General features: G+C 36.7%; 2 protein-coding genes across 3 annotated transcripts in view; both read right to left on the bottom strand.

Moving 5' to 3' along the window:
• DOK6 (docking protein 6) overlaps positions 1–24,940 on the bottom strand; it is a 245,480-nt gene that overhangs the window by 129,063 nt on the left and 91,477 nt on the right. Inside the window, exon 2 of one of the 2 annotated variants that reach the window (XM_053961778.1) lies at positions 23,339–23,446. In XM_053961778.1, the coding sequence (XP_053817753.1) occupies positions 23,339–23,446 (108 nt within the window). Of the gene's footprint in view, positions 1–1,531; positions 1,585–23,338; positions 23,447–24,940 lie in introns of those variants that run through there. The other variant, XM_053961788.1, reaches the window with a different exon arrangement.
• Positions 1–24,940, bottom strand: part of CCDC102B (coiled-coil domain containing 102B) — a 376,483-nt gene that overhangs the window by 5,224 nt on the left and 346,319 nt on the right. The gene's annotated exons all lie outside the window — the stretch shown is intronic.

The following is a 24,940-nucleotide window of genomic DNA, read 5'->3' on the forward strand; positions in this document are numbered from 1 at the left end:
TTTCTTGGAACTCTGGGCAAGTATCTTGGAACTCTGGGCAAACTATCTGTTTAGAGTTAGTTTTTCTCAGGCAGGACATTTGCCTCAGGCAGAATTAATTTACAGAAAAATGTCAACCATATGAGTTTGGACATCTATGACTATAGAAAAAAATGGCCTGAATGTAGGTGGTTTTTTTTTTTTTTGTTTTGATTTGTAATTGTTATGCTCCTGGTGTACAGTTCCAGCATTCCTTTTCACATGCTGAAATTAATGTTTCTAAAGCAGAAGAGATTTTATACAGTGCAGTAAAAAAATGGAACATGCTGGGGCAAAGACATTTCAATAAAATATTGATAGCAGACGAGCAGCGAGATGCATCAAGTCAACAAAAGAAACTGAGACAAAGCATGAAGAGGAAGGTGTTATGTGCTGACAAACTTGGGACCAGAACTGAAGACTGCTCTAGAGTCTGTATTGACAGCCTTCAGCAAAATTCATTCCAGTTTGTCAATATCTTTGTTGTAACAGGTGGGCCAAAAATGGATGTGGTACTATAAATATGGTCTAATGTGTGTTAAACTGAGGAGAATAATCATTCTCTGTACTGACTGGCCATGGCTCTGTCCATACAGCCCATGGAGCTTTGCTGGCTGAGGCATCAAGATCCAGGGCCCTCCCTGCAGGCCTGCTCCCAGCTTGCCAATGCCAAACCTGTGCCATCACAGGGGCTCTTCTACTCCCAGGCTGGCACTTGTTTTTTGCCCTTTGCTGCCAAAAAGGTGACTTGACTACCAAAAGCATATCGACTGATCCTTCCCAATTTGCTCTCTGCACATTGGTGCAGCTCCCTTATTTCCTCCAGGTCCCTGATAGCAATATCAAGAGAGGTCCCAGTACAGACCACATCAGTTCCACACTTGCTACAGCCCTCCAAACAGGTAACCGCATTAATAACCAACATAACCACATAATAACCAACCATTAACCACATAATAACCAACCCATTAACTACAACTTTCTGTGTCTGACTAGCTGACCATCTTTACATCATCTAGATATCCACCTGCATAAAGAATCATGTCCCAACTTCAATTTGAGAATGTCACAGGAGAAAATGTGAAAAGCCTTGCTAAAGCTCTTCTCATAACATATCATAGATGGTGATCATGCTGGTCAGGCATGATTTACCCTTGATAAATCCATGCTGCCTTTCCCAAATATTATATTTACTCCACAGTTCTTCCTATAGGCTGAAGTAAGACTGCCAGAAATTCTCCAGGTTGACCTTTGGTTGACTGCCAGAATTCTCTGTATTCTCCAGGTTGACCTTTTGGCCCTTTTTTGGACACAGGTGCATTTGCCTCACCATTTGGTTCCTAATCCCTTATAATTTTAACTTTTGTCATGCATTTTCAGGGCTTTGGGAGAATCCATACAATTCACTTATGTTGAATCCCGGGTTGGTTTAGTTAGGGGTTCTAATACCTGTTAGTTAGCCGGTTCTATGTACCCCCATATCCCCCGCAATAGTTCGCTCCGGGTCACTTACCATTGGAGCCTTCCCATGCCAGTCTTGTGGCCAACCCCTGTCCATTCCTGAGAGTTCTGTGTCTGTTACCCCATCCCCGCAATCCCATTAGTCCCGGAGCCTGTATCCACCCCTTTTGTGTTCCCATTGGTTGCCGTGGTCCACGTCACTCCCCTGTTGCTTGTCCCCATTGGGCAGGAGGGCTTCCACCCATGTCTGCCTGCCCCCTATAAAATCCCACGCGTCCTTTGTTTCGTCGCCATCTTGTCCAGCGGGCGCTGGGAGCGGTCGCTGCTCTCCACCGCAGCACCACGTGGCAATAAACCTTCTCCAGCCAACTGCAGGGCAGGGTGTGCCTCCTTTGCCTCTTTACCTCCTCCCAATGCCGGTTACAGAGCGTGGCTAGCCCACACGGAGGCTCAGCACCAGAGCCTCTGAACCAGTGGTGGCCCCGGTCCAGAGGAAGGGTCAGAGCCTAGCCGGGCTCCAGAGCCGCCCAGGACCGGGGAGAAGAATGCAATGCCACACACTACTTTTTGGCTTGGGGGAAAGAGAAGGGCTGCATACCACAAATATCCCTGTCCCATTAAAGAAGTTACTGAAATATCTGTTGATTTTCCTTGATCCATGCATGGTAAATGAACTAATGTGTGAGAGGGCTCTTATGACTCACCCAAAGCACTAATCTCAAGGAAATCCCCCAAAAGAGAGGTAAGAAGGCATTAGTAGGCAGAGGAGAGAGCAGACTCTAGAATTCAAAACCTGAGGGAACAATACCAAATCTATTACTGAATTTTGAAGACACAGAAGGCCCCTAAGTCAGAGAGAGGGTACAGATCTACTAGTCTGTTGTGATGCACTAAATAGTTATTTAGTTCTTGTTTTGCACTGGGTGATTGGGAATTTGCACTGAGTAGTTTTTCTATTGCACTATGTCACATCGGTCTATTCCACACACCTTTCCCCTCCCCCCAACCAAGCCTCAGGTGTGATGGGCTCTCACTGACCTGCTCTCCCCTCCCCTTCTCCTCACCTGTGTCCCATTGGATGGGGCCCCTCGGCTCTGCCCCACCTATTTTTCCCTGGGCTCAAAACCCCCCGGGAGAACACACTCTCTCTCTCTCTTGGACGCCATCAAACACCTCAGCCTCTGTTACCCCCTGAGGTGTTGCCTGGATCTGAAGTGGCTCCTGACAATAAACAGGATTTAGTCCCGAAGAGAAGAGTGCCTTTCGTCTTTTACCTGTGTCCATGTAGGATTCCCACCCTGTGATCAGAGGGGACAAAAAGGGAATTCCTACACTAGTCTTGCTAAATAAGAAGATACAAGAGCAAAATATTTAAGATGATTTGGGACAAAAAAAAGTTCAGGTTATTATTAAAGAAAATTTAAAAAATAGCTGGTGGTGCAATGGGAAAGGGAAAACACTGATAGGAGGAAAAAGCTCCAGTGATTCTTACACAAGCAGTTAATACAGAAAGTGACATTTTCACATGTGTGTTTGTGTGTGAAACTGCACACCATGCAGATAAAAGTGCCTTAAATCTTGCTGTACTTAAAAGGGAAAAATTCTCTCTCCGGTATAGCAGAAAAGGAAATAGAATTGCTTTGAATAGTCACAACAAGGCATATTAAGCCTTCTTCTAGTCTCTGTTATATAGTAGAGATCTATTTTTTTTTTTTTAATACGTGAGTGTTACAGATTACTGAAAGATCCTGCAATGCTTATAAGATAATAATGATAATAGAGCCAAATCTTACATTCCTGATAATAAAGGTACAAAATTTTAATAGTAATTTATGTTTGAAACATAAATACAGACATACCTGAGTACACACACAGCTATCTGTAAATATGGTTTTTAGAGTCATCTTATTGATCAGTACATTAATCCTGCCTTGTTTAATATAGTCACATATGCAACATCCATCACGCACTTAAGGATATTGTCAGCAGAAAATGTACATACAACAGAATTCTTTTTATTTGCTGGTGGGAATTTAATGTCTTAAAGAGACAATGAAAACACTGCCAAATTCTTATGTGCTGTTTTTTGGTACCCATATGAAAGATTAAGTTGAACAACATATAAGGCAAATTAAAAAAAATAGTCTCCATGCAGGAAAAAAGGGTATTTGTTTTAAATACATTTTGATTTTCCTTTGTCTCTGAAATCATAGGACCTCCCTAGACAGCACAGAACTTCTTGTAACTCCAATGTGACAAAGGTACATGAATTGCCTCTTCCAAACTCCATGACTTTTACCTTCTTTCTTTACGACAAATATTTTAAGCCATTTGTAGTCCCACACAGAAATCATATCCCTCTTATAAATCATATCCCTCTTGCCTTTCCATAAAAAATGGACCTATTTGGAACTACAATGAGATATTGTGAGACCCTTATATCTTTGTCAAATATTTTAGTGGCTTGACATGTATGGCCAAAGCACTTCTGCCAGTTAAGCTTTTTTTTTTTTTTTTTTTTTTTTTCAAAAATCATCTCTTTCTCATTGGAATATTGGAATACTTTGTTTTACAAGAACTGAAGGAAATAATTTTAGCTACAACATTTTGAGGACATAGGAAATTTATAAAGATTTTAGGAGGCATCATTTTACTGGGCAAGCTAACAGAAAAAGAAATGAGAACACTTCAGAAACACAAATTTACACTAACAACTAGAAAGGCCATATTATCAAATAAGCCCCTTAGTATTTCTATTGCATATATAATTTTCAATATCAAATAGAGATGAATATTTTCTTCAATGTTCATCTTTTCAAATTGTACTGTATGCTTCCCTCCACAACCAGAGCAGAAAGATAGAGGCAAAACTGTGAAAGTCTACCCTCCCATTGATAGAGAATTAAGTTAATGAAATTCTGAATTCTGGATTTAATGCCAATTAAGCATGAGTCATTTCTCTACTTGCTGAATGTGTGCAATTAAAAAAACACCTGAGAGTATATTATCTTGTATGAAGGAAAAGATGAACTTTGCCTGGCAACCAGATTGCTTTATCTCAGGGATTTTTAAAACTGTGGCTTAAATTTTATCTAGTATTTAAAAAAAAATAAAAAATAAAACAGTCAAAAAAATTAAGCATTTTTTAAAAGGGGAAAAATATCAAAGCTACTGAAAAGGCAAAAAGAAAACTTATAAAAATCATACTACTTTGAAATTATTTAAAACATCACTTCACATATTTTAGGAAGGTTTTAAAATACTAATAAAATTTTTAAAAAGTATGAAAAAGTCCCCTTTTTTAATGAGTAAATTAGGTTAATCTAAATTAGGTAAATCTATTAGGTAAATCATTAGGTAAATCTACTTTTTTAAGCAAGGAACATTATACCAAAATTTGCTCCCTGTGGTATTATAATGGACTTGTTGACAAAACTCAAGTCTAATACATTGAAAATCTCTTTGTTCTTCACAGCAACAAAATATCATTCTGAAACTACCTAGACCACTGATAACCTTGCATCAGTAAGAGAAATGTAAAAAAGGGAAAATTTTCTGTGCCATTACATATGTAAGAGTCTTACTGAGATGTTCCAAAAAAAAAAAAAAAAAAAAAATTCCCCAGTGGGGGAATTATACTTCATCTAAAACCTTGTTAACACTGAAAACAACCCGAACCAACAAAAACTTTGAAAATCAGTTTTCCTATTTTTATTTGTAACTCTCTAGAACAAAATTAATTTCAACAATGAATTAAATACATATTGCCTCCTTAGTGAGAAAACTTGCAAATAGATTTTTTTTCTGATTTTTTTATCCTTTGATTTCTTCCAGTAGGTGAAATAAATTCTTTTTTTATTAAGCTATGATTACGTAGTATATAAATTTCCACTACCATTAGCATGTTAACTTAGACTTACTTTTCTCTACTAGACATTTAGTGCTGTTCTCCATATGTTGCTCAGTGTGGTATGTGCTAGGGACTCTTAGCACCTGGACCATTTCTCAGTTCTCCTACTCCTCATCAATAATTCCTGCTTCATATGTCCATCACTCAGCAGCCCACACATACATTTCCTTGTTTTTTCTTTTTTTTTTTTATTTCTTGATTTTTTTATCAGTCTTTTGCTTTTTCTCTAGAAAGACCATTTAACACTGACTGTTGAAAAGATGTAGAAGAGTTACTAAGCTTACATGTAACCAAAATTTGACAAGGTTTCTTTTTTTCTTTTAGATTTTTTTTTCATCTAGTATACAGGTTTTTTTCTTTCTTGGTGGAGGGGGGATGGGGCTTAACATAGCTGTATTAGAGACAGCCAAGTCCTCTACTTCTCATTAATATTTGATACAGGGACATAGCCTTGAAAGGCTGCTAGGTAGGATAACTTCTAGGATTGGTAATGACATAATCGCACTCCTGCAAAATTATACTAGTCTAGACTTGCATCAGGGTCTCAAGGCTGAGACAACCAGTGTTGGTTACTGTCACTCGGTTCCTCTCACAGCCCAGAATTTGCTTCACCTCAAAGATTCCTTGTAAGCAGAGATGAAAAGAAATGCACTTGATCTGGAAACAAATTTTTTTGGATGTTTGGATTGTTCACCAAAATCTAATATGTTTCTACAGATACATCAAGCACTGAACAACAAGGTGAAAGATCCTGTAAGTTTTCTGACACTATTGCTCATATATCTTGATCAGTCATGAATCATCTAAATATTGCTTCAGGTAATGCAGTGCACTTCCTCTCATCCTCATTGTTTTTCTTTATCTTGGTCTGGAGATAAGCCTAAAACTTTAACTTGTTTTGTGTTGGTGTAACATCTCATCTGAAAGAACACCACATTCATAGCTTCCACTTGCTTCCTTTAGTAAGTGTTACATAGGAATAATAAAGTCCATAACTATCAACACCTTGTAAATACTGTCTAGCCACATCTGGGTGGATCAACCTTCAAAAAAAAAAAAAAAACACCAAAAAACCAAAAAACCCCATAGACCAGTGCATCAACCTTAAAAACATGAGAAGAAACTGATAAGGAGTCCTCTGAAGGAACCAACAGTTAAAAAATCTCATACTATATGGTCAAAAAGACACAAGAGGATCAGAGGAAGTATTTAGCTTATGCCCTCACTTTGAAAAATAAACTTCATTTCCTTGAAGTCTTATGATAGTAATATTTAACCTGAGAGGTTCACATAAACTTGAAGTGACCTTTCTGCATGAAGATCTTAAATTTAATGCTAATACCAAATTTTTTCAATTCCCTACTCCCTACCAGAATGCGCAAGCATTGTCAGATGCCAGGGGACTGAGTTACAAGAAATATTAAATGATTGGTCTGTTTTAGTTTTAGTGCATGTCTGTGCCAAGAGACTAGGAAATCATCTGAAAATCATCCTGATAGATTTCAGAAGTCTAACTCCACTTTTCTCTAGCTACACCAGCTGTAATTTAATTTCAGTAAAGCCATGCTGCAGATATCTAGTAAATAATTCAAGTGTAGGAAAACTACTAATGTAAGAAAGCCTTCAGTGGCAGGTAGCCATAGCAGGATACACAAGTATAGGCTGATGATCGAGAAAATTATTTAGGATTGCTATATGGAAAATAAAATCTTGAACCAGCACACCCAGGCTTTGAAGTAGTCAGTTATATCTGTCTAGCCAGAAAAGATCAGATAACAGATTCCTAGTAACAAACTTCTGGTCTCTCTAAAGAAACTTTAGTCCTTGCCTGTCTATCAACCTACAGTCTTCTTTTTGAAAGAGCATTTGTTACCCGGGTAAATAATAGGAAATAATTAGAAGATCACAATTTCATTATACTAGCAAAATATTTTATATTATGAAACTGTTACTGTCAATGCATCTTAAAACACCCATCCTTTAAAATGTTTGGGTGTTTTGTTATCATTTCAGTATCTTAGTTGTATTCCTAGATGTGAAATTCCAAAAGACACTTAATTTAAACAAAGGCTCATATTAACTGAGATGCATTGCTTCTTAACAGTAAATGTATTTTGCCTCTTTTCTGATTACTTTCTTTGGAACTGTATTTATTTCTTTCAAAGAGGAAGGCCTTTAGGAACAATTCAGTACACTTTCTCTTTAATCTACAACATTTCACTATTGACATACACTGGACATTTTTTGTTTGCTTCTTGTACTAAAAATCTGTTCTAGTCATGCAGATGAAGATGTAGGATTTCCTTTTGTATTACATGGACATGTAAAGACTGTACATATATAACACATTGTGGGATCTGGTGCTCAAATTGTACCTTTAAATAGATGAAATAACTCTTCCACAATTACAGAAATATTACTTCCAAATCACCTATTATATTTGCATCTCTACAAAAATAACAATTCCACGGTAAATAAGAAAGGAGGTCCAAAAGAGATGAAAACCACAAAAACCATGAATAAAACCTTAAGTGCCCCATTCTGAGTTATATCTTATTTGAATTCTTTCAAACATGTGCCTTCCATATGAAACTGGGAGGGAAATGATTCTGCAATTCCATCTACTGAATGTTATTTCCACTGTGCAGAGTCCTGGAAATTGCCTGGGCAGAAGAAAAGGTCTGAATTTACATAAATGGGTTTCTGTTTTGCATTGCACACTACCTTCCTGTCATTTAAGTTCTAACTAGAGAAAATAGAAGCAGAAGAGAAAGCTATAAAATGCAATAATTTATCTTCTTATTTCTTAATAATGATCCACATACGACCATCTGTTGTGTAATACCACGCAAGCAGTAATGTGACAGAGCAAAAGCCAATACAGGGGCAAGGAGAGGGACTCCAGTGAAGGACGCCCAGACAGGAAAGAACCACCCCAAACCAGAAACAGCATGCCAACAATAAGAGAGTGATATATAAAGCAAAGGGCCATGTCAACTATCATGGCAAGAAAAGGGCAAAGGAGGCACCAATATGCTGCTTCCTGTCTGCAAAAGGAGAACACAAGATGTTGGCTCAGTACATCAGAGGACCACAGTAGATCAGAGGACCACAGACAGGATCTCAAAGCATCTAAACGCCTCCAGCTCAGCTTTCAGTGATACTATCTGCAGCTAGCAGTGGCTCTTTTGACATTGCTAAATCTAATTGTCACAGAGTAGTTTTGTTACAGCTTTGAATGGAGCTGGATGTGATTTGGGCTCTTAAGAAAAGGCAGTGTGCTGTCTGAAAAGCATAAAGACCTTTGAGACTGGGGAAATGGCTGCATTAAAAGAAGCACAGACCATAAATCAAGAGAAGTGACTTTTTTTTTACTCAGTATTCATTAGATCACCTCTATAATACTCTGCCCAGTTTTGGGACTCCAATGAAAAAGTGACTCCAATGACAAAGTCAGTTCAGCAGAGGGTCCCCAGGACAGCCAGAGCTGGGACTATTGCCCTGTGTTGGGGTAGAGGTTGAAGGAAGAAGCTGCTCCATCCTGCAGTGGGGATGGATTTGGGGGCATCTAGCTGCAGTCCCCTCAGTGCCACCAGGGAGATTATCGAGGAGACGGAGCCAGGCTCTTCACAGCTGTGCCTGGCGGAAGGAAGATGGACAATGGGCATAAACTGAGACAAGAGATGTTCAGGCTGCATATGAGAAGTGATGTTCCCACCATGAAGATAGTCCAACAGTGGGACAGGCAGCCCAGTGAGGTTATGCAATCTCCATCCTTCGAGACTCAACTGGACATTGCCCTGTGCAACCATGTTTGCTCAGACTTTGGACCTCAGAGGTGGCTCTGCTGTGAGCAGACAAGGTTGGACAAGGAAACTCTTCATAAGAAATAACTTCTAAGTCTAAGAAAGGGATGCTAACATGCCTGCAAGGATATTTGGACCTTTGTGGGTTTGGGCAAACCCTTATGGGATTAGGCCATTCCAAGTATTTAAGAGGAAACACATTTCCACGACATCAGCATATATTGCACAAAATCAACAATAGGACAAGGAGATGCAAGAGACTGGAGAACAGGACTTAAGGTTAAAATGTACTAAGGGGCAGAAAAAAAAAAGGAAAAAAAAAACCTATTTCATGAAAGAATAGCAAATCTTGAAGCATAAGATTACAAGAGGAACATAATAAGAGAGAGAGAAATCCCAAGATCAGAGAAGTGAAAGAATGGATCATAAAAGAGCAAAAACAATTCCAAAGAGAATAGAAGAGTTTTCCCCATCTCTGCATGTGGATTTACCCTTGGAAATTGAGTTGTTATGGTAACAACACTCTCCAGGACTATTGCCAAAAAGTGGCATATCAACCTCCACATTATGCCTCTAGGGCAGGTCTCCAGCTGCTATTTCAAAGGAGTAAGTGTTTAAGAAACTTCTACCAAGTAAATGTTCATTCCTCTAAGTACTAAAAGGAAACCACACCTATAACAATAGTAAGAATCTTGTCTGTTAACTGAAAAAGTACATCATAAAAATAAAAAAAACCCACCAAAACCGGGCAGAATTAATGAATATATTTAAAATAAATCAGGCTAAGTATAAGGCAGTAATGTCAGGGCAAAAAAAGAAAACTTTGATGAGAAGAAATATGTGTAGATCTGATAGGAGAATAATGAATAATTCCTTCTTATCCTGCAGATAAAACTGGGATTAAAAAAAATGCATAAGTTTGAATTTTCCAGCATTTTTAGAAAACCTAGATGACACAATGCAAATTTAGACTGAATACAAAATAAAATAATTATTTTAATTTCTCAAAATTTAAAAAACTGGAAGAGAAATAAAAATTATTACTATTTACAGCTGTAGTGGGTTGACCACTGGCCAAACTCCAGTGCACTCATGAAAATCACCTACTCATCTTCCTCTACTATAACTGGAGCAGAGGAGGGGGAAAATCCAGTTAAAATAAAGTTCATGGGGTTGAGATTAGGATTAGGAGAAGGGAAAAGCAGGCTTAAAATTTTAAAGAGTATAAAGAAAACTTCTCTCCATTCTTTAAGTCTTAACTAATTCTAAGCATTAGAACATCCAACTTTCGTATGGGCTACAACCTGAGTATCCAGTTTCACGGCGTAATATAACTGATCACTTACCACATAAACAGTTACAAACTCTTAATTTTGTCTCAATGAACTCTAAAAAAATTAAGGATGGAAAACAATCTTCCTCTACTAGCTTTTTTAATGCTACTTTAAATGTTAAATTGGTTGACAGTGGTGGTAAATCAGACCTACCAGTTCAGAGTAAGTGTATTAAAGTCATATCAGCTGCCTTTGCCTTTACTAGGCAAAGATGTAGGGATTTTTCCAAGCCAAGTTACTTTCTCTCAAGCCGTGCCGCTGGAATACTGTCAGGATTGAGCTGCTGCCTAATCCATAAAATCAACCAGCCCACTGGGATTATTCTGGTTCTGGTTCTGGTCTTTGAAAATGATAGTTAAAATCTGATCAGTTCATGTGCACATGGACTTATTCCCTTAACAAATATTTTAATCAGGATTTTTAAATACATACTGAAAAAAATGCATTCACACTTCATGGGGTAATTGTACAGACAGCCATTGGCAGAACAAAAATCCCAGTTCTCCTCAATCCCATTTCCTTGCTATTCTAAAGATCCTTTGAAATATGTTTTCCAATCTAACCTTTCATTTTGAAGAGCAATCTGAATACCAGGCTACTGTGCATGCATTAAAATAAAAAGGGAAAAAATATAGCCTTCTGTAAAAGTGAGTGATAACAAAATTTAAACTAATGCCCTAATACTAAAACAACACAAATTTTCTAATTTGCAACCCAGGTGCACACTTGAAAAATAACATCACGTTAGAGAGAGATGGCAGAGGGGGAAGATGATTCACAACTGAGATAGAATAGGTTTCACAATTATCCTTTCAAATTTCAGCTGCAATTAAAAAAAAAAAAGCTTTCAAGTATCAAACTTCCTGCTACAGTTAGTAGGCATGCAAATCGTATTTATGCAATATTTCACTATGGACACTAGATCATTAGATGAGTATTAATATCCTTGTGAGGTAACTAAAATACACTGGACAGTTAGAAACTATTTCCAGTTTTCAGAGTTTTCACTTTTAACATTGCCAAAGTAGATGATAGTCCAGATCTGTTCTATTTTTGACCCAATGGTATTGGTTAATTAAAAGGAATATGTTACTGCTCTTGGAGTGGAAAGAAAAGGAGAAACATTTCCAAAACTTCCTTTAAATTTTCCTCTTGGTTTACTTAAGTCAGCTGACTTGCATTAGTTTCCAAAATTATCTTAGATCAGCTCAATTAAAAATAAGTGTTTATTAACATAGACTAAATTTGAAAACAAATCACTTACACACAGTAATCAGTTGAATGCAGTAAGTTATGTGTATATATAATTCCTCCTGCTGAACTGCAAGTTAAAATCCTCACCATGAAATCTCTCAGTGCATTGACAAACGGTCAGGAGTGTTGGAGGATCCAAGTAACCGTAGGCTTCCAATGCACAGAAATTATTATACCTGTATTTATGCTGAACTGACAGCAGTGGCCAAGACCCAGGTATAATTCCTCTTCCTATCTGTTTCAATCTGTGAAAGCCTTTAATTTCAGCTTTAGCTTCCTTTAGCCAGATCTTGAAACCATGGGGGAGGCTGGGGTCAGAAGCAGGAGACAAAGGTTGGCTTACCTCTAACATAACACTAACAGGGGAAAAAAAATCACAGCTGAGAATAAACTCATGATGCAGATTTTAAGGACCTCTAAAATGCTGTGTATCTGCTGAACTATCAAGAGGTATATTCAGAAAAAAACAAATTACATTAGCCAGGAAAAGAGCCATCTTTGTCTTGGTTTTCTCATCTTATGCCAAAGGGGAGAAATATCATGAAGAGAAATACAAGCACAGGACTCAGCTGGGGGCTCGGACACACTCCTGGCCATGGACAGCAGCAAGTGGTGCAAGCCCATGTGTGTACATCTACAAGCACAATCACAGACATATCCACTAGCTGACAGTTCCTGGCTTGTCTTGTTTCTAGAAAACATTAGTACTTACACACACTACAAAAGTAGTATTATTTAGAAAATAATAATTTTTAAAGGTTGTAAATATGCCTCAGTGTCTATAAAAATAACTCCCATCCCAATCCAACAATGCCAAAATTGGCATTTTGGTGCTGTTCTTAAATGTAAACATATATATTAGAGCCATTTCAGATATTCTCAAGGAAGTATTAAAAGACCCGTCTACCAATGAGATCCCTCATCGGAAAAATGCACAAACTAGATGAAAAGCTACCAGGTATGGAGGGAAAATAAATGAGTTTAGTTTAATCTAAATTCAGCCCATGCCTGTGCACGTGTGTGTACACATATGCTCAAAGTGGACCAGAATTCTCTGTGAGAAAAAGGTGAAAGAGAGAAAAGTGTGATAGAGAGAAAATGAGGTAAAAGAAAATTGCAAGAGTGAAGTAATTTGCACGAGAAGAAAAGGAATAATTCTAAATTGAAATATAATCCTTTTTTTAGGATTATTTTAAAATAGTTTTGATTTTTTACAAACTTTTTGAAATGTTTTCATTTTATTTGTTTCTAATATTAACTGAAGTTTGTTAGCTGATAATTTGAAAATTCTTTTAGCTTAATTGTCATTTGGGATAAATTAATTTTGAGTATCTATTATGACAATTACATACAGCTACATTTTCAACTCTAATGCATTTTTAATAACCTTCATCAGCCAGTGATTTGAATTTCAAATTTCCCTCTATGAAGAAGTAAAAATTAGATAGTTTTGTGCTAATTTTCATAATAAATTGCTCTTTATTTACGTTGCAAAGCTTCCCTTATTCCAAGTAAACTATAACCTTAAATGAAACTTAGTACTCATAAAACTTATTATATTTAATCTCCCTTTATTAAGAGAAAACAAATTACTCAGACAAACCTGTTGGGCCTCGCTCATACACCATAACCTTCTGTTTATACCTGTCTGCTTCCTTTTATAGTGACTGCAGAAGGGTCCACGCCTCTTCCCATTTCCACAGCAATATGGTAAACATTCCCCAGCAACACAGACACATAATTCAGAGTAGCTTCAAGGGAAAATGTTGTCATTAGGAAAAAAAAAAAATCCTCACATAACATATTTTTTTTTACTAGTGTTGTAAACTGCAGTCTAGATAATTAGGTCTTTAACTTTCATCATGAACTTTTATTATTTATGTAGTATACCTACTTTCTACACTTGAATAGTGAAACTAGAGGCACAAAATATTGGAAAAAACACAAATGCAGAGTCAAGTGCTGAAGGCTAGGAAAGGAAGACCTCAATATCTGACTGCAAGTTCCACAGGTCTAGTTTACCATTTTCCTATTGTATATGGCAGTGGGCCCCACTGGGTCTGATTTATGGCCTTCCTACCCTGTATCTTATGACAAATAAATATCTTTATGTTTATTGGTACATATTTTACATTTATTATGATACACATAGTCATAAATATATGATTGCATTTGATTTTCCATAACTATTTTTACCACAGTCAGAATAAATGGTGAATATCATTCTGCTAAGTAGAGGCTTTATAAATTTGTTTGACTGTCATAAATTCATAATGTTTTTCTGACTTAATGGTATGACCTTTCTTCTCAAGGTTCTTCTGTACTGGTCATCACACAAGTATATTTCACACAGATAGTTTCACAAATATTAATTTTCTTTTTCTCCTTCCTTGCTTCTGAGATGTGTGGATTATATTGGCAGGGAAGAAACAAGGAATTGCATGGTGAAAGCAAAAAAAGTAAAAAAAAAATCCTTTAAACTTTTGATTTGAATTTAAGATACCCAGATTTCACTTTTCACTTGCATTAAAAAGGGGAGTTTGGTTAGTGCAAATCTCCACAGCAAGCCCAGCTGCTTTATATTCTAGCTCATTTCTTTTTCTTGATTTCTCCCCCAAGGACCAATAAGGACCTGCTTCAGATATCTCAATTCCAGTCTCTCCCCTCCTAAGTCTATCCCTCAGCTTCATCAGGGTCTCTGCTACTGAAACCCTCTCTTCCAAACACATATCTCCCAGCTGCTGGAACAAATGGTAGTGTTATTGGAGAGCAATTTACTTGGGTGTAAAAACCTGAACAATCTCTCCTTGCTTTCTGTTTATGTGCACCTGCCCTGCTGCACAGAATTTTTTTACCAGGTATAGTTGAGCTGAAGTGACAGACCATGTCTATGCTCTTTGCTTGCTTGTTCACCTCCCTCTCATTGCTGAGATTGTTATCGCTGCACCACTCTCCCTGGCTTTGTGCAGTCAATTAAAATAGATTTATTACTTTTAGTAATATATATTTTCTTCAAAACTCCCCATCCCATTCTTCGCTTCAGCATTTCTCATAGCAATTATTTGAGCAGCCAGCTTTCCATTGACCTTGGAGTCTCTCACAGCTTTCCAAAGGATAAGGTGCTTCATAGAGTGCCAGAACATTTATTCTTTTATTTTTCTCCCACGCTCTAACATTTGGTCTATTTCTTCTCTTAAGTTTTAATTCAACCATTTTCCTTTCCATGTGACCAAATGCCAGAGGAGATACATACAGAAAATGGCTCCATGATCTCACCTCAAACACTTGCCCCTGTACTAGTCTATAAAAATGATAAGTAGTTCTTACAATGAATACCGGTCTTTAGCCCTGAATGAACCGGGGGAAACGTATTCCATTACTCAAGAGAGAAAATTATCTGAATTTCCATCATATTCAAAGTTTTACAGATGACATGAAACATTTTAGCTGTCAAAGTCAGAAGTGCTTCCAAAAAATATGAACAAAATAGAGGTTTGCAAGGCTTTGAACTTTGCCAAAACACAGCTAGGTTTCTATGGCAAACCCAGAATATACATAACTGACACACAGACCATCATATCCTCTACTATAAAGCAATAACACTAGAGCAGTTCAAAGAAAAGTTCTCCTGAGACTGTTTTAAGAGACACTAGGAAGATTAAGTATATTTTTTCCGCCACTGAAATATACTCAGGAGAGGGCAAAACCAGTTTGACACAATACATGCAGCACAGAGATATACCAAGACCTATAGTAGCAACTTTAGCAACATAAACTTCATAGTTCACAGAAAACTCTGTGTTGGATGGAAACCCTGGAGATCATCTGGTCCACCTTGAAAGCAGGCTCTTCAATTAGGTTACAAAAGGCCTTGCCAAGCTAGGTCTTCAAGATTTCCACTGAGGAAATACTGACCTCTCTGCTTAGCCTGCTCTCACCTTTAGTTTTCTAAGCATCAGTTGGCTATTTTTTTTTTTTTTTTATTCCTTACATCAAACTGATTTCCCCTGAAGCAACCTCTGCCCATTGCCTCTTGTCCTTCCCGTGAGGATCCTTGAGAACACCTCAGCCACCCTATCAAAATTGGAAGGCTGTGATTAGTTGCCCACAGGCCTTCTTTCCTCTCCAGTGTAAATCTAGTTCCTTCAGTCTTGCCTCAGATTCTCCAACCTCCAACTTCCTCACTGACACTCTCTGGAGTTTTTTTCCTGTCTTGAATAGAGCAGTGAGGGGACCAGAATCAGAGACAATATTACAGGTCTGGTTCAATATAGAGAAGCCTTCCAGGCTTCCTCATGCTGCTGCCCATCCTCCTCCTGAGGCTTTCCAGGACACGGTTTGCCTTCATTGCTGCCACACAGCTGGCTCAGCTCAGCTCACTGCCCAATGGGATCCTTGGGGCCTTTGCAGCAGAGATGCACTCCAGACAATTAGTTCCCAGCTTCTTCTACTGCTTAAGTTATCAGGCTGCAGGTGCAGGATTTCTTGCTTAGCCTTCTAGAGGTCATAGATCCAGCTTCCAGTCCTGAAGATATTCATAACACAACTGGACATGGCTATGAACAATGTGATCTGACTGACACTGCTTTGAGCAGGAGATTGAACTAGATGGGCTCCAGAGGTTCTGAATTGTTATGTGGTCCAATGACATTTTACATTCAGTTTTACATTATATATTTTTTTACATTATATATTTTTTTCTCCTCCTGCTGAAACATTACTCCCCTACCCAGTATTACTTTTTCCAAGAAAAAAAGTTTCGTCTCCCAGCTTCTTTTAATACTTAATATAATGGGAATATATTCTTCTATTTAAGCAGCTGATTTGTAAGAGCAGAGTATTCCTTTTGCTGCAAAACTGTACAAACACACTCAACTATTACTATGAATATTCTATCAATATTCTGTACTAAACTGTACATGGATCTTCATATAAAAACGACCACAACCAGGCCTTGATGTTCCTTTGTGTTACAAGTAAAGATTATGTTTAATTTTCCTACTGTTATTTCCTTCCTTGATATTTAGATTCAGCCACTGATGCCACATTTGAGGAATTCAACACCGCACATTGACACTTTGAATTTACACTTCAAATTAATACATTGTGAATTTACACTTCAAATTAATACATTGTGACTTAAAGATTTAGATGGATGAATGGATCCAGGGACTCATAGGATCACTTATGAATTTTAGGTCCATATTTGTAGGATTCCAAGGTCCTGTCAGCATGCTCAACTTGTAGATTTCTTCATTACATGGTTAAGGAAAGAAAATGTTATTGCCTTGAAACAAACTTTGTCAAAAAAGATTTTGTTTTATTTGTTTGTATGCTGCCCTTTGATGTGCTCAGACTCTATTAATGGCTTTATTACCAGCACATCTCTAATTATTCCTGCAATTTCCTTTCTGGTACATGCAATGCTTGCTTTGAACAACCACGTTGTTCAAATACTTCTATATTTTAAGAGGCATCTGATAATTACTGTAAATCTTTTTGTTTGGTGACAGAACTGTAGCTATTTTGCTAACAGTTATTCATTTAAATAGGGTTCATTTTCATTTCATTGGCTGAGTAATAGCAGCCTATGGAAACAATGTCCTTCATAACCTTCCCATACCAGCCACATGATTTTGCTACAAGATATAACTTGAAAGTGTTGTAAACAAATATTTGAAGATAATTGCATGTCAAAATGCAGAAAAATAAGGTTATAATTTTCAGGAATATTTAGTTACCTCTGCTGTGGAAGACTTGGCAAAATAGGGATGTAAATAACACACAAAGTACATTTGGGCAACTCTTTCAACCTCAAAGAGCAAAGAATTACAAAAACTAATTGTTAAATTCCTAATTATTTACAGATAAAAACTTAATATATATTATTCAAAACTAACATAGTCACACACACATCCATTGGGTTCATTAGAAAATACTACACTGAGATCATTATTTTGAATGTTTTGAAAGAAGTTCTGGAAAACAAAAAATTACCATACTTCATAAGGGGAGAAGAGGGAAAGGAAAAAGTGTTCTAAATCTGGGATAGTTTTCAAAGCAAACAACATCTGTGAATATGACCAGATCTTCATAAGGTATTCCTGTTTAGCTTTCATCAAATATGAATTTTTGAGTGAATTTAACCAGATGAGAAAATAAAGACTTATTGAGGAACTACAGATCAACCAACAAATAGTAGAAGCAGAATGGTCAACAGAGCAAAAACAGGCAGGTTTTAATTTGAGATTGTGAAAAAAGACAGCATAACAATTATACCAAGAAAAAAACTGAAGAAGGGGAATTCAAATAATATTTAAATTTAGAGGCAAATCAAGTGTCTTAATATATCTTATCATAAAAAGCACAATAATTAGGCCTAACACTTACATTTTGATGTCTATTCACCTTTCTTTTTAAGAACACCTTTACAGCTGAGACACCATGCAATATAGTGAGAAATAATAGTAACATGCCAAATTATAGAAGTATATAAGAAAACTAGCACAACTTCTGCTCTGTAGTGAACATGACCAACATAAGAATGTGAAATACTCCACAGTAAAGCAGAACTCTTGGGCTAAACTAGAATAAAAGTAGGCTAGTTCACATTTCTTTAGCAATAAGAGCCTTTATTTAGGCAACTTGGCAATGGCTAGAGAACATGAAGGAAAACAACAAACCAGAACAACTCAAAGGCAACTAAGTGGAAACAATGAAAGAGAAGTTCTTATGGTTATGATTATTATAGTGCTACCATAGATCAGTATTTTTATTTTTCATGTCAGGGCTGTAATTACATTTGAGAATTGTGGGAGCTAGCACATATATGACTGTGGCAAAATTCAGTGTTTTTCAAAGTTATCAGGAATTCACTTATCCTGAATAAGCACCTCATGGTTTAAGGTCATCTCAGTTAGAGACTAGGAACTGTGCTGTAGAAGAATAAATATCTTATTGTTCCTGCATACAAAGAGAACTTGTCCCCTCCTTCCTCCTGCCAAACTAGACTGTCTGGGTCTGCGTTTGTGCGCACATGCGCACAGGAGTCCTTAATGCCAAGAAGTGTTCGAGATGCTGCTGAAGCTGGTACAAGAACTTGCCATAAATCACTGGGATTGCATTCCACAAGTTTCTTCAGGACAATCAAGCTATGAAATAAAATTGTACGGTATCTACCATTATGAGGCCCTGGTCACAAATTTAATCCAGTAAACTACAGTTAGAAGGCTACTGCTGCTTTTTCTTGATTATTATCTATTTTTGTGGACACATATTATATAATGTGCTTAACACCATCTGTCCCATACACATTTTTGACTATCAGAAGTTGTTGCTAAAATGTTTTGCAATTTATTTCCTTTTGCATTTGCAGATTTATATAAAGCACATCATAATTGAACATAATGACAGGAAAAACAACATAAATCTAAAAATCTTATCCTACTTTAATCTTGCTAACTTAAAACTCAAAATCTTGGAGATAGCTGTTGTTTACACAATCTTAACAGAACAATTTCTCATATTGGGGGGATTAAATCAGTAAGTCTTGATCTGTATGCCAGATGTCAGTTATTTTTTTATTTGAAGGGTAATCACACTAGCACTGACAGATTCAAGCTTGTCTTGCTCCAAGACAGCTGTATCTTGCCAGGGATAGACCCAACTCCCAACACCTTCACTTCATGTGAAAGTTGCTTAGCTTATAAGTGAAGAAGAAGCATGCATGAATGGAACTGGACATTTTACGAGGAATGGAAGAATCCTTATTTGTTGATTCCCATTTTGGTATTTATGGACTACCATTAGTAATTCAGCTATATCTTCCTTAAGTGGCATCTGGGCTCTTAAGTAACTCTGTTCTCTGTGTAGCTGGGCCTGAAGTACCCGTGATCAAGTTTATAACACAAAGATATGTCTACCGACCCCCTCCTTGTATACCCACACCAGAGCATGTCACTTTTCTCTACAGTAAACCCCAATGTGAAAGTGTTAATTTCTACTTTCTTTCTTTCTTGCACATTTGCTTCATGCTCTGGGATCTTTGGCAAGGTTTTGGATCCTGATGGGTCAGAATCTATTCTGGTTAGTTGCTCTTCAAGCTCTACTTTGCTCTTTCTAATTCTGCTTTAACAATTAATTGGCAAACTCTGTAATGATTTTTCTAGTTCATTTGGATACAGTCCAGGTTTGAACATTTGATCTCCCATTTCTAGTAATCTTCATGTTGATTTGCTGCAATGCTCCTGAAAACCACTCCTAATGGATTACAGGCACAGGTACTGCCTGGTCAGTATGTCTCCAAAGCATGAAAAATTCACTTTTTATATAGTATATATGAATTTATATAGTGAATTTTTTTTAATCTTCTATTACAGAAGTAAAAAATCTTTTTTATTTTTGCTTTCTTTTAAGTTGGTAAAGTTGTGGTGGCTGTTTTTGGTCTTTTCTGACAATGAAGGGGTGGCTACCAAGAACATACCCACCCTTGGCATGGATGCAGAGCTATTGCTCTTTTGTCCCCTCTTTGGAGGGAGCAATGGGAGTCAATACAGCTGTTCTGCAAAACCTCCACAATGAATGTTCAAGGGAAAACGGAACAGCAAAGCTATAAACTTACCTGAGCAAGACTGCAATGGTCTAAATTTACAGTAATGAGAAGTTTTAATTTGATACCAGAAACTGCAAGGAACAGATGAGGTCACGTTTTGGCTAATGAATGTAATATGCACTGTTGCTGTTAGGAGGCACTTGTCTAGGACTAAGGTCATTACTGTTATTTATAGTAAGACAATTACTAGGAAAAAAAAAACCAACACCAAAGCACTGCACAACTGCAATTTACAGAATTAGAGAATAGCAAATAAACCGATACATAGTCTGGATACTGGGAGGGAGGGGGGAGGGGAATAAATTTTCTAAAGAGGACAGCTTTTCTTACTCATTAATGACTTTTTTTTTAGCATATGTAAAACAGAAAATCTCTATTTCTAATTATTTTAGCTTTGTGTTACCAGTTCTGGGTTTTTTTTCCTTTTTTAAGCCCCTTCTATAAATCATATTGCCCAGTACACAAGTTCATTACATAAGTATAGGAGATATATAGTCATCTTGGTAAATTACTTTAAATAGGAATTTCATTTAAGCCTCATTTCAAGCTCAAACATGAAAAAGTGGAGACCTTGATGAGTTACTTACATCAGGGTACTTACATCAGTTACTTACATTAGAGTTACTTACATCAGGGTTTGTCTTGAATATTGATTTGAACACATAAATCAAAGATATTAATTTTTGGTATATTTCCAGTTGAGATGTAAAATTTTCTTCTATATCTCTGCATAAGAAAGCTAAAAATTTGCACAACACAATCTAACTCTGTGCTACTCCTAGGCTTTCTCCCAAGGTAACCTAGACTGATCTGAAAGTCTGAAGGACATAAGTGGCTATAGAAATACAGTGCATTCTGAGTAGCCCTCTACACCAACCTTTTCTAATACTTACAAATAAATTTGTATAGGGAAAAGGACCTCAGAGTCAATATATATATAGTCTTATATGAATAATAGCAAGTAAAAAGAGCATTTTGTCCCTTTATGCATGTTCTCCTTTCATAATGAGTCAGGCTTGCAACTTCTGTTTTAATCTTTCTTTAAAAGTACCAAGTCTCAGTTCTTCAATATTTAATAATTTTTTTTCATCGATTCTCAGAGTTAATCTTCAATTTTTCATACCATATGCCCTCTTTATATTTTGTGAGTGAGAAAGGAAATGGAGAATTTCAAGACAGGGCTAATAGTTTGCACTGACTAGAGATAAATATGTATTTTGAACAACTTCAAAATATAATGAACAAATAAAGAGCTCTAGAAAAGAAAGAAAGAAAATCAGGGTATTTTCATCCAACACCAACAATCAAATAACTATATTTGATCCTGTAACAACCTGCACTGTTCCCTCAATAGTCATGCTTGACTATTCAGAACTCATGCACATCTACTTCACCACTATTTTATTTATCAGAATGGAGGCAATTGAGGAGAATAATCACTATGAAATAATAAAATATCCTCGGGAAAAAATCAAACCAGAGAATAAGATTCTTGGTTTCTATTTTGTGATAATATACCTTCAGAAATTATTTCATGGCTTTATTTGAAAAATGGATATAATCCAAGTGAAGAGAAACAATTCCTCTTTCTCTACAGCCAGAAACACATTATCCTTTTAAATAGGAAACAGTATCCATTTCTTTCTCTTTTCTTCCTACCCTCACAGAGTGGAAAAAGAGGGGAAAAACGAGATAGAGAGTAACACCCCTCCTTTCCATTTGCAAATGGTGACTCTTCCATCAGTACTGTAACATGCAGCTGCATCAGTATCAACATTATTTTCTTAGCTTCTCAAACAATTCCTGCATTTCATATTATTTTTCTGCAATGATGACAGTTGACAGGCAGCATATAAAGTCTTTCTGAGTCCTTTAACACATTAAGTATGCTATAGGCATAACAGGCTCAAAAAAGAATGAAAATAAAATAATACAGAAAACTTCCCCAAAGCCTTGCAAAAGAGCTGTGGCTTCATCAGAAGCCCACGTTGGAGCAGGATGCTGGCCTGTGGGCAAATGGAGAGAAGAGCTCATGCTGGAGATGGTTAATTGTCAGGACTTGTGTCCCCACAGGGGAAGCCATGCTAGAGCAGTCTGGCTACTGGAACTTAAAGGCCAATTTGCAGTTTTATGGTAAAAACATCACACCTGCCTTCAAGAGATCTAGGATTACAATCACGCTTTTTCACTGCTTGCTGCATGGCCCTTGGTTAAGTCATCTTTGTGTTTCAACTTGACAGGTTTAATGGAATATCTAACATTGATATGTCATAAAGCTAACAGTGACTTGATAGAAGACAATAGTACAAGCACAGACTCCCACCCTATTTTAGGATTAGGCAGTATGAAGTTTACTGACAGACTTTGGGGGGCTGATAAACAGTAATGTATGAGACAGAAAGAAGAACTCGTGCTCAAATATCTTGTTTCTCATCACAGAAGTGTGAGTGATAGAGAAAGCAGGGAGTATCTCATTCAGTGAATCCTGACTTTTTACTGCTAAAAATTTTTGTTGACAGAGCTTGTACATCTAGAGTTCTGGGAAAAACCTTACAAATTTAAAGAGTGTCACCATTACAAATGAGGCATTTAGCAGTTTCAGAATTTGTGTAATACTTAGCTAGCAACTATTGATTAAACATTTGAATAGGCAGCCAATTTTACACATTTTCAAACTACGAGTATTTAACTGAAAAAACATCATTCTATTGTTTCAAATACATTGAGGGTTTTGTGCTCATCTGGGAAAAAACAGCATGATATCTCACCTGCATCACTGAGACTTGCGGACATTTTACTCTGCTTTATTGCCAGGATTAGGTTTTCAGCAAGGCTTTCACTGTATTGTTTGCAAACCAGACATAGCAAGAACACACTCTTCCCAAGGAAGTGTAGTAAACAGGCAATGCTTCAATTCACTTCTTCAGAGAAAGGCATGACTTACCTTGTGGAAGTTCCTGAAATATGCTGCCTTCTCATCTGGAAATTTTTCTAGCCTCCTGGGTCCTTTACTGGAAGCCTTCTTGAAAACCAACCAACAACGCCTAAAAATCTGTGAACAAAATCAATGAATGCTATTATTTTTTCTTTAAAGGTGGATAGTATTACAAATGTATTCAGTTACAGAATTGACTTAGGAAGAAATTTTGAAATGACAGTGCTTTACTTTAAGAGTAAAATTTGCAGTTCAAAGAGAAGCTGATTAACGATAGTCCTCTAGATTATATTATGCAAGTAAGAGATTAGATATCAATCTAGTTTTATAATTTATGACAGCAGTTTACTTAATTCTTCTCACCAATACTTGGACAGCTCTATAAACAATACCATATGGAATTTTATGTTTTAATTCAAGGATACATTGAAAAAAGTCCAAACCCAATACTACTCAGTGAGTCCACTGGCCATACGTGACGAGCCTTAATTCAGTACAAATTCTACAAAATTTAATGACACGGCACAAGAAATACTGTACTACTAAATTTGGATCAATCATACCTCCCATTACCAAAAAAAAAAAAAAATTAAAAAAACCCAAAGAAATTGGAGCAGGCAGAGTTTTCCCCTCAGTCTGCTGTCTGAACTGAATACAAGCAGAAAATGTAGTGTAGCAGCTTAATGTAGTGCTTAAAATAATTAAGCTTAAGTAACCACATTATGACATAATAATACTGACATTATCCTGTTGCCACTATCTAAGATGAATGTTATCAGTCAAAGTGTTTTCTTTTAAAAGCCTACCACTGGGCTACAGTATCAATATATTTAATTATGAAGACTTTTAGAAGAAAACATGGTACATCATTAAATCCTCTGCAAGTATATGTCTTACAGAGTGTAGAACTTTTAGGCTTTTTTTACTAAGGTTGTAAAGTGGCAACTGTACAACTGTGCTTTCTGTCTCAGAAATTACTTCACCTGTCCTGAGGGAAAGCAAAGACAATATCACATTTCCTGAAAAAAAATGACATTACACTTTGGGACATCATAAACCATCTTTATTAGATAGTACTTTCTTCAAATAACATCTTGGCAGTGTTGCAACTTGACTTTACCAAAACTACAGCACTGCTCCCATAGTTATTTCTTGATTAAAACATATTAGCTCAACACAATTTTGTAATGTGAAAAGCTCCACACACAAAGATATAGCATATTCACACTATTTTGACCTTACTAAAAAACAGCAGCACCAACTGTCTGAAAGGGACATAGTTATTTATTTAATAAAAGTGTCACTTTTAATAATGCTTCCGGCTCTTCTGGGATCTCGGGTGGTTTTTTTAGTCTATGTGTAGTTTCAGTTCATTCCTCGTCCTCTGAGGAAAGTCTTTTCCTAGGAAGTTCTTTATCAAGGTAAAACCCACTATCTTAATTTCAAATGTTTTCTTAATTTCCTTATTTTCATTATATGCCTTTAATGTCTTATAGTCCTCAAAAAATTCTCTTTAGAAAAGCCAGACCAACCCAAGTCATCATCTTCATGTGGGTTTTAGCATAGCCAAGGAATCTGCATTTTACAGATGACCTGAATTTTTGACAGCTG

Source organism: Vidua chalybeata, chromosome 1 (assembly GCF_026979565.1).
Source record: "Vidua chalybeata isolate OUT-0048 chromosome 1, bVidCha1 merged haplotype, whole genome shotgun sequence".
Taxonomy (NCBI): Eukaryota; Metazoa; Chordata; class Aves; order Passeriformes; family Viduidae; genus Vidua; species Vidua chalybeata.